Source organism: Oppia nitens, unplaced genomic scaffold, assembly GCF_028296485.1.
Source record: "Oppia nitens isolate AA-2021 unplaced genomic scaffold, nextdenovo-longstitch-racon4-pilon3 scaffold26_pilon_pilon_pilon, whole genome shotgun sequence".
Lineage (NCBI taxonomy): Eukaryota > Metazoa > Arthropoda > Arachnida > Sarcoptiformes > Oppiidae > Oppia > Oppia nitens.
The window spans coordinates 181,897-193,649 of NW_026533206.1; the positions used below are offsets into that span (position 1 = coordinate 181,897).

The window sequence follows — 11,753 nt, forward strand, 5'->3', positions numbered from 1 at the left end:
AGCTGATCCAAACAATGGTGGACTTGAAGATCGACAAAGAAGCCCATCAAGAGATGGCCAACCCTCAGGAGGTGCGGGTGACGCCCAGTAAAGGCGCCACTATTCACAACAGCTCAGAGAGCACTTCAGCGCTCTATAAAAAGGGCAGACATTGACATGTGCTATCTCTCTCAGTCTTTGACTCCCTCTCCCTATCAATCAAATGAAAATTATTATTATTATTATTATTAAATAAATATATTTTGATTACCACTTCTTCCGTTGTCTTCTTCTTCTTCTTCTTCATCGTCTTCACCGTCACCGTCGTTGTTGTTGATCACCATTTGTTTCAAAATTTTTCACAAATAATTCATAGTGTTCATAGTCACAGATGTTTTTTTTAATAATTAATTTTAATTAAAAAATTCTTTGTATTTTAATTAGAACAATAGAATATATATATATATATATATAGATTGCAACAACAACAACAACAACAACTATGTTTTCAATTTTAACACATATAATTTTCATAATTACCAATTAGGATTTTCACATGTTTTTCAAGTGATTACATATATTATTGAATATATATTACTCCAACTACAGCATGCTTTTTATTTGTAATCTTAGTATATTTTCGAAAATTTTATTATCATTAATTTTAGAATAGAAAAATCTCCTTTTATATATATAATTATTTTTTTTATAGATCTTAAACGAGAAAAAACTAAATGTAAATGAGTATCGTTATCCATGAAAATAGACTGTTTGACTCATCAGATGGCTATTTCGGAACGTCCAGGGGTGTCCTTTTAAAACAAAGACCCTACCCCCGGTAACATATATACTATATAACATGCTGGCCTGTGTCGTTGTTTAGGCGTTGTGCACAGTATAGGCTACGGCTAGGAGAACTAACTAAGTAACTCATGTGGGGTATCAAAAATTAACTTAATTCTAATCTAATATTATTACTATCGATTGGTATCCTATTGATATTATTATATTAGTAAGTACACAATTATAAAAMTAAATAATTATACAGTAATATACTGTATATATATATATATAATTTATATATACATGTATATATAATTTATATACATATATACAGTATATACTAAAAAAATGTATTACATTAATAGAAATAGATTATATGTATTTAAAAAAAAATTTCAAGTAATTTTAATTACAAATATATATCTATATATTTTTAAATAAACAGTTACTCTATCCGTAACTTTAATTACTGGTCATCCCGTRGCATACCCGGACCCAAACCKTTTCCATTAATAGGCAATGCTATTGATTTTATGATTAAACCACTTTCTGATGTATTTATGGATAACTTTAATATCTATGGCAAAGTTTACGGGTAAATTAATTTTCTATTTATTWATTAWTTTATTATTATTATTAATACTATCATTATTTTATCATAAATAACTTRAAAATGTTAAAATATACAGATAATGTCAAATTAAAAGTTTAAMTTTTAAGTCAACTTTACGCTAAGCAAGATAACTTTAGTTTACTTATATATATATATATTAAGATAGTTATATACCAAGGTTGCGATAAAGGGGTTGGGATAGGATAAGACCATTTTACCGCCCCCCTGAAATCTAAATTTTTAGTTTTACCCCCCCCCYCTCTGGCCTAGAGCCAAAAAGTTAGGAGGCCCSTATTTTTTTYATCTATATAAAATTTTATATTAAACAAAAGAAAAATAAATATTAAATTAGTTATAAAGATATAAATACTTAATTAAATCAATCAATTTAACGTTTTMTACACTAAATAATATCGTAATATATCTAACAAAACACTAAAAACTTAATTGTTTTTATATTTTAAAACATAATAAATAATTATTTATTTACAAATTAAMAAAAAACTTTGCTTCAAAAAATACTAAATATGATATTAAATAAATATTTCATATTTAGAGTTCGGGCATCTCMTTRAGGGAAAAAAGTTCCCTAATAAGTTTCCACCAATTTTCCAAAAAAAATAATTAAAATATTTTATTTTATTTTTTAGCTCTAYAAAGAGATATTTTTAAATAAATTATTTAGTTAAATATTWATTATTTTTGACAATTTTATAATTAATATAATAAATACATTACTATATCATAAATWTTTTAATTAAWATTTTTTTAAAAAAATTAAAMAATTTTAGTTTTAATTAATTGTAATTAAAGAGTTATATATATTTATTTATGCAATTTTTTTTTAAATTTTTGTAAAACTAAATATTAATTTTAGAAAACATTTTGAGTATTGAGAAATTGTGAAGTTGAATTTTTATTAGTTAATTTATTGAGTATTTAGTGTGAATTTAGTGGAAATTTTAGACAAAATTTAGTGAAATTTTAGTGGAAATTTAGTGAAATTTTAGTGGAAATTTAGTGGAAATTTAGTGGAAATTTAGTGGAAATTTAGTGGAAATTTTTAGAATTTAGTGAAATTTAGTGTGAAATTTTAGAAAAATTTAGTGAAATTTTAGTGGAAATTTAGTGTGAATTTTAGTGGAATTTAGTGTGAATTTAGTGGAAATTTAGTGGAAATTTAGTGGAAATTTAGTGGAAATTTAGTGGAAATTTAGTGGAAATTTAGTGGAAATTTTAGACAAAATTTAGTGAAATTTTAGTGGAAACTTAGTGGAAATTTAGTGGAAATTTAGTGGGAAGTTATTGAAAATTTTTAATAAACATTACAGTAMTAATCCCTACTAATAATTTAAACCCTTAAGTATCATAAACTCTTGTATTATAGTTATATATATTAWTACTTTACTAATTATTTWAAAAAAATAAAATTATTAAWTACTTAATTATTAATTAATTATATCCATWAAAAATAATTCAAACAAAATTTTTTAGCTCATATTTGGGTAGTCGACCAATACTTATGGTATCGGATCCTCAGTTAGTTAAACAAATATTTATCAAAGATTTCAATACGTTTGTCAACCGAAACGATCACAAAACATACGATGAATTACAGGACAGATCTCTATTTAATATCTCTAAATCAACCGATTGGAAGAATATGCGATCGATTGTATTGTGAAATTAAATTAAAAAACTATAAATTTTCTAAAATTTTTAATTTTTTAAACAAAATAAATTAATTTTATCGATTTAATTATCAAATATAGATATCGCCAACATTTTCGTCAAATAAAATGCGTTCAATGCATCCGATTATTATCGATTGTGTACAACGTTTGGACGATTATCTGGAACCGAAAGCCCGGAACCGGGAGACTATTGAAATGAAAAAAACAATGGGCTGTCTGACAATGGATGTTATAGCTACCTGTGCTTTCGGTACGAAAATCGACAATACCTACGATGACCGTAAGCCCAGTGAATTTGTACAGAATTGTAAACAAGTTTTTACCACTGGTTTGCGATCGATTATCTATATGATTATGCTATCGATTTCATCGAAATTGTTTAAATTAACTGGTTTTAAATTTATGGCACCATCGGTTGAAATTTTTTTTAAACAAGCGGTCAGTTAGTTTTTTATATATATATATATATACAYAATACACACAMAYACACACWCACACATACATACATACATACATACATACATTCAAATACACATACAAACACACATACAAGCACACACACACATATACAMACACACACATACAAACACACACACACACACACAYACATACATACATACATACATACATACATACACACACATACAAACACACACACACACAYACATACATACATACATACAYACACACATACATATATACAAACACAYACATACAAACACACATACATAATAAGAAACAATTCTAAATAATTTTTATTATAATATTTATAAAAAAAATATTATTATTATATTAWATAGATTCAATCGATTATAGATAAACGAAAATTGGAAAAAGATCCGAATAAACATAAAGATTATTTGCAATTGATTTTGAATGCAAAACACAATCAGGAAATGGGTATCAATAGTAGTGATGAACAACAATTGGATTCAAATCMAAATARTGGTATWGAAATCTATGGCAAACAATCRGATAATACTATAAAGACAACAAAAACAATTAGTGGTAACACYAAAACCGTGATAACCGATACCGATGTTATGGCCTCATCGATAACATTTCTAGTTGCCGGCTACGAGACTACCAGTTCAATAYTATCACTACTATTCTATAAGCTGGCAYTGRATGAGGATTGTCAGCAAAAATTGTTTSASGAAATCATAAAATACGGTCGTAATGATGATGATAATGCTAACACCGATGATAATAATGATGGCCAACAACCACACCAACAATACGATTACGAAACCATACATAGGATGCCATATCTGGAGGCATGTGTTGCCGAAACATTGAGATTATACAATCCGGTTGCTTATATACAGAGATTGGCTGAACAGGATTATACTATTGGTACATATTTAAAAAAAAACTATAAATATAACTATAAATTAAATGAATGAAACAAAAATTATTTTTAAAAAATAAAAACTAAAAATATTTATATAAGGGGTTGTTCACATATTACGTTCGCACTTGATGGGAGTGGGGATGGGGGTGGGCTTAGCGGTTATGGAATTGTAAACGTAATGATTTAAAAAAAAAATAATGACTACATGCTAACAAATGGGGGATGGAGGAAGTCTAGATTTTTTTTTTAAAAAAAAATGCGAACGTAACATTGTGAACAGTCCCTAATTAATTAAATTTATTTTTTAGGTCTCTARAAAAATAATTATTCATWTATATATATATATATATCAATACTAGAGAGTCTGGGCTTAAAAATACCTAAAGGACAGTTCATTGGTTTTAATGTCGAAGCTATGCATCACAATCCCGACTATTATCCCGAACCGTATCGTTGGAATCCCGACCGATTTATGCCCGAAAATCGTGATCGATTGGTTCCCTATACGTATATGCCGTTTGGTTTGGGACCCAGAAATTGTGTGGGTATGCGCTTCTCACTGATGGAAACCAAGASAGCGGTCGTCCATTTGATTAGAAAGTATCGATTTTTTCGGACACCCGAAACCAATTTGCGGCCAAAACAAAAAATTATGCAAATGTTGATTAATCTGAGTCCACTGGATATTGGTATCGAATTGAGATAATCGAAATCCAAATTGAAATTAATTTTTAGTTTTTTTAAAGTTTATTTTTTTTAGWTTTTTTAGTTAATGGAAAATAAATTTTTTTATTTTTTTTACATTTTTTGTTGTTGTAAAAAAAATTATTTCAATTTTTTCTTCAATTACAGTACTTTTAATTATAAATACAGTATTATTTAAATAATTTTAGTTAATATCAATATAATTAATTTATTTTAAATTTTATTTTTAAATTTTTTTAGTTAATATTATAATATGAATAGTACAAATGTTGAGTATTTTAATTTAAAAAGTTAATATAATATAATTAATTAAAATAATTTTGTTTATTTTTAAAGAAATATATTTAATTAATTTGCACTAAAATATTTGTTTAATTTGTTTTAATTATTTTTTTGTTTGTTATTTTTTAAAAAAAAATTATTGTATAAATTAAATGTATAAAAGTATGATATTATAMTATTWWACTATAGTAATCAATATTTWTWMATTGTTTAGAYTTTTATTTTATTGATTTTTTTSTAAAAATAATAAATCAAAATTTTTTRTWTCAATAGTRTTACAGWTTATTAATGCTAATTTATTTTGTAAATAATATTATTATTTAATTTGTTGTTATTATTAATATTACATTTACTTTGCTATTAATATATAAAATATAAAAATTAAAATATAAACTATTTGTTAATCCGTWTTTATTTASTTAATTTATTTYTATGTTAAAAAAATTAATTAKTTATATTAGTATTAATATTATTATCAWATATTAATMCATAAACAAAATAAAAAAAAATAGTATATGTAAATAATAATTTTTATTTACATAATAAAATACTAAATAATAAATTTTTATTGATTTTTTTTATTGTTGTTGTTATACTAAATACAGTAAATATATTAATGTTTTTATAATGTATTTAAATGTTTTAAAACAACAAAATTTTTAATTTTATTTTGTTTTGTCGTCCTAAACATTATGTAATTGTATTATTAGTATTTTGTAAATTTATATATATATATATATATATATATATATTAGSTTATATACAATATATACAGTCATAGCCGGTTTTATTTTGTCTGATTGTATGTATTTATTAGTATATATATTATAWTATAGATATTTTTTTTACAWAACAAAAATRTTATTTAAATTAAWTTTTTTWTWTTAATTTATTGATTATAMAAAAATGCTTATAAACAGTCAAACATAKTTGATTRACATTTATGTTTACATTAAATTTATTACTACTACTATTACTWWWTTATTATTATTTTATTTTTATTTATTGTATYKAATAAAATGTAATRTAWGTGTATATSTAATAAATTWTAAGATTTTTTTTGTTRTTTATATTGTTGTTTAATAAAAATATTAGTAAAAATTATTACCAATTAAAKATATAWASWATAAKATATATAGTTTGTATTTAATTATTAAAATTATTGTTATTATTAAATTAATTAAAAAATTAAATAATATAAAATAATAAATTTACTTAATTTTAATATAGCATTATTTTTTGTTTGTTTTGAAATTTGTTATAATATAAAATTCATATTTAAGCAATATATTAATTAAAAAATTTTATATCAATGATAAATTACATTTTAACAAAAWWACAAAAATTTTGCAACGTGTCTARTAATTTGTTTCTAGTTAATTAAATRTTTTTTCAATTAAATGTAGAAAATATGAAAAAAAAATTAAAATACATTGACATTATTAAAAATAAAATAAAAAGTAAAACTTTCAAATGAAATTATACCATTAAAACAATAATATTAATATTATTYAAAAYTGACCTAATTTTTTATAATTAAAAAWATTAAATATATATTWGAATTTTTTWTTYWAMAAWTTTGTTTAAAAAAATATARATATAAAATTATTWAYTTAATAAAAATWTGAAACGGTACKCAAATTGTTTGACTWTTTATATTGTAAATTATATATTATAACACTATATACATTTATAAACAATTTAAAATTTTATATAGTTTTTTAATTTATTTTTAATTTTGTAAAATTATAATTTTTATTTACTACCCTAAAATAATGTTTTTCCTCATATGGAAATCTAAACAAATATAAAAAATAAAATTTTTATACGGTAAAAAACTCGCATTTTTTATCACCCAAGCTAAATTAAACAAATCAAAAAAGTAAAAAAAAACTATTTTTCAGATTGTACAAAACTCGTATTATTCCCCATAATTAAATATTTTCATATATTGAAAAATRCTTRATTTAATGGCAATTTTTTTTAATAATTGATTGCCAGTAATTTATCTATTTTTTAAATAAATAATTTTATTATGCCAATCTTTCATACACTATTTTTTAAATTTTTTCACTTTAATTTTTAGTTAGAATTTTAAWCAATTTTTTTAGAAACTATATTYATTTATCGAGATCCGTCACAAATTAATATATTTAAAACAAAAAAAATATTATGAATTTTTWAAATAAAAATSTGTTTAGCAATAAATCSTTAGAAAATGTTAATAAAATTCTTTAATAATGAAAGTCATTAAAAAAAAACATTAATAAATATATATAAAAATTCTTTAATRTTTTATTTAATAAATAATTTAATAATGAATAAGTCATTTAAGAWAACATTAATTAAATTCYTTAATAATAYATGTTTTAAAAAATATTTAATAAATAAAATATTTTAYTAGTATTATCTATCGGTATATATATTTAAATATTAAATAATAAGTAAAWTTATTTTCAATTAGTAGAAATATCTATCASTAGAAAATTAAATMYATTATACTGTATAGATGTTTAATTAATTGATTAAAAAATAACATTTTTATTAAAATTTTATTATTATTTTTGTCAAAAATTATTAGAATCAATAATTCTATATAACTTATTCACTAAATACAACTTAACAAAAAGTAAGTAATAATATATTAATAATATTAATAATAATAATATTTTTTTTTTGATAMTATAGGGAATCAGGAGTACATTTGAATCAAATAACACTAATAAATAAATWAAAAAAAATAATAAAAAAATGATTTACATATTACTATCGATTGCTATCCTATTGATGTTTTTATATTAGTAAGTATCCTATTATTATACTAAATAATTATAATTTATATATATATATACGTTATCGTTATCTATATATATATATATGTATCATAATTACATATATATATTATATGTATTTAAAAAAATWTCAAATGATTTTAATTACAATATATAAATATATATACTGTATATATTATTTTGAAATAAACAGTTACACTACCCGAAACTTTAATTATTGGTCATCCCGTGGCATACCCGGACCCAAACCGGTACCATTAATAGGCAATGCTATCGATTATATTGTTAAACCAATTTCTGAGGTATTAATGGATGATTATAATATCTATGGCAAAGTTTACGGGTAAATTGATTTTTATAATATTATTATTACTATTATTAATTGTTATCATTATTGTTATAATATACACACAAGATAATGTCAAGTAAAAGTTTAAATTTTTAATAATATCTTCAATACAGTTAACTTTACGTTAAGCAAGGTAACTTTAGTATAGTATAYTTATATTAGGTTATATTTATWTACAGTACCTTGCTTACAATAATYATTACATAWAATATATTACTTAATTTTTAAACTTTTTAGTTGGCATAAACTATGTATTATAGTTTTATACTAATAGTTTACTTAATTATTTTTTTTAATTAATTTTTTATTATTAAAAAAATTATATCCACAAYAACAACAACAAAATTTTTTAAAGTACATATCTGGGTAGTCGACCAGTGCTTATAGTATCGGATCCTCAGTTAGTTAAACAAATATTTATCAAAGATTTCAATATGTTTGTCAACCGAGAGGATCACCATTTTTACGATGAATTACAGGACAGATCGCTATTTTATGTCAAATCTACCGAATGGAAGGATATGCGATCGATTGTATTGTGAAATTAAATTTAAAATTTTAATTAATTTTTAATTTTTTAACAAAAAAAAAATTTGATTTTATTTTAAATATCATACGTATAGATATCGCCAACATTTTCGTCAAATAAAATGCGTTCAATGCATCCGATTATTATCGATTGTGTACAACGTTTGGACGATTATCTGGAACCGAAAGCCCGAAACCGGGAATCAATTGAAATGAAAAAAACAATGGGCAATCTGACAATGGATGTTATAGCTGCCTGYGCTTTCGGTACGAAAATTGATAATACCTATGATGACCGAAAACCCAGCGAATTTGTACAGAATTGTAAACAAGTTTTTACCACTGGTTTGCGATCGATTATCCTAATGGTTATGCTATCGATTTCGTCGAAATTGTTTCGATTAACTGGTTTTAAATTTTTGGCACCATCGGTCGAAAATTTTTTTAAACAAGCGGTCAGTAATTGTTTTTTTTAAAATTTTGTTTTATCTATATATTATATATACTGTATAATCACACACAAGTGTGTGTATATATGCCTATGTATGTGTGTGTGTTTCTGTCTATKTATATGTGTGTTTTAAACACATAYACATAGACAGAAACACATACACACACACACAYAYACAYAYACACAGACATACACATAGACAGACATATATATATATATATATACAAACACACACATACAAACTTATACAAACATACATACACACACACATATATATATATGAACACTCATACATAGACACATACAGACAKACAMWTAMWTTMAWAKAWTCATAATTTTTATTATTATTATCATATTATTTAGATTCAATCGATTATAGATAAACGAAAATTGGAAAAAGATCCGAATAAACATAAAGATTATTTGCAATTGATTTTGAATGCAAAACACAATACACAACATGGGTATCACATAGTAGTGACACACAACACACACACACACAAATCAAAATAGTGGTATTGAAATCTATGGCAAACAATCAGATAATACTATAAAGACAACAACAAAAACAATTAGTGGTAACACTAGCACCATCAGCACCAACACCAAAACAGCTATAACCGATACCGATATAATGGCCTCATCGATAACATTTCTAGTTGCCGGCTACGAGACTACCAGTTCCCTATTATCGCTACTATTCTATAAGCTAGCATTGAATGAGGATTGTCAGCAAAAATTGTTTGACGAAATCATCAAATACGGTCGTAAYGATGATAATACCGATACTAATGATGGCCAACAACAATATGATTACGAAACCATACATAGGATGCCATATCTGGAGGCATGTGTTGCCGAAACATTGAGACTATACAATCCGGTTGCTTATATACAGAGACTCGCTGAACAAGATTATTATATTGGTAACCAATAAAAAAAATAAAAAAATAATTAAAAATAAATAATTATTTAATTACTTATTAMTAATTATTTARTTACTAATTATTTAATTACTAATTATTTAATTACTAATTATTTAATTACTAATTATTTAATTACTAATTATTTAATTACTAATTATTTAATTACTAATTATTTAATTACWAATTATTTAATTACAAATTATTTAATTACTAATTATTTAATTACTATTATTTATATTAAATTACTAATTATTTAATTACTAATTACTAATTATTTAATTACTAATTAATAATTATTCAATTACTTAATTACTAATTAATAATTATTTAATAACGAATTACTAATTATTTAATTACTAATTATTTAATTACTAATTATTTAATTACTAATTATTTAATTACTAATTATTTAATTACTAATTATTTAATTACTAATTATTTAATTACTAATTATTTAATTACTAATTATTTAATTAATAATTAATAATTATTAATTATTAATTARTAATTAATAATTATTCAATTAATAATTAATAATTAATAATTATTCAATTAATAATTAATAATTAATAATTATTCAATTAATAATTAATAATTAATAATTATTTAATTAATTTTTTTTTGATATATATTTAATAGAGAGTTTGGGCTTAAAAATACCTAAAGGACAGTTCATTGGTTTTAATGTCGAAGCATTGCATCACAATCCCGACTATTATCCCGAACCGGATCGTTGGAATCCCGACCGATTTATGCCCCAAAATCGTGATAAATTGGTTCCCTATACGTATATGCCGTTTGGTTTGGGATCCGAGAAATTGTGTGGGTATGCGCTTCTCACTGATGGAAACCAAGACAGCGGTCGTACATTTGGTTAGGAAGTATCACTTTTTTCGGACACCCGAAACCAATTTGAGGCCAAAACAAAAAATTATGCAAATCTTGATTAATCTGAGACCATTGGATATTGGCATCGAATTGAGAGAAACATATAAAAACTAAAATTTAAATTTAAAAAAACACTATAAAAATAATTTTAAAAAAMTATAAAACAACTAAATTATAATTTAGTTATTTTTTCTAGTTTTTTAAAATTATTTTTATAGTGTTTTTTTTATAGTTATTAAATAATATGAATTTTTTTTAAAAGTTCAGAATAATATAGTCAAAAATAGATTTTATTCAAATTTTTTTAAACAGTTTTTTTTTTACTAAAATAAMAATTATTTCCAAATTACAGTACTTTAAATAATAATTATTTTTATTTAATAATTATATAMACAGTTTTTATTTTAAA

At 22.2% G+C, this 11,753-nt stretch overlaps 1 protein-coding gene and 1 pseudogene across 1 annotated transcript; both read left to right on the forward strand.

Moving 5' to 3' along the window:
- Window positions 1-719: 719 nt before the first annotated feature.
- Window positions 720-5,129, forward strand: LOC128954312 (cytochrome P450 3A8-like). The gene is made up of 6 exons (XM_054299891.1): window positions 720-817; window positions 1,208-1,357; window positions 2,870-3,050; window positions 3,148-3,507; window positions 3,870-4,425; window positions 4,783-5,129. Exons 1-6 carry the CDS (start codon window positions 720-722, stop codon window positions 5,127-5,129), a joined length of 1,692 nt encoding a protein of 563 aa, XP_054155866.1.
- Window positions 5,130-8,151: 3,022 nt separating this feature from the next.
- Window positions 8,152-11,458, forward strand: LOC128954313 (cytochrome P450 3A8-like; annotated as a pseudogene).
- The last annotated feature ends 295 nt before the right edge of the window (window positions 11,459-11,753 follow it).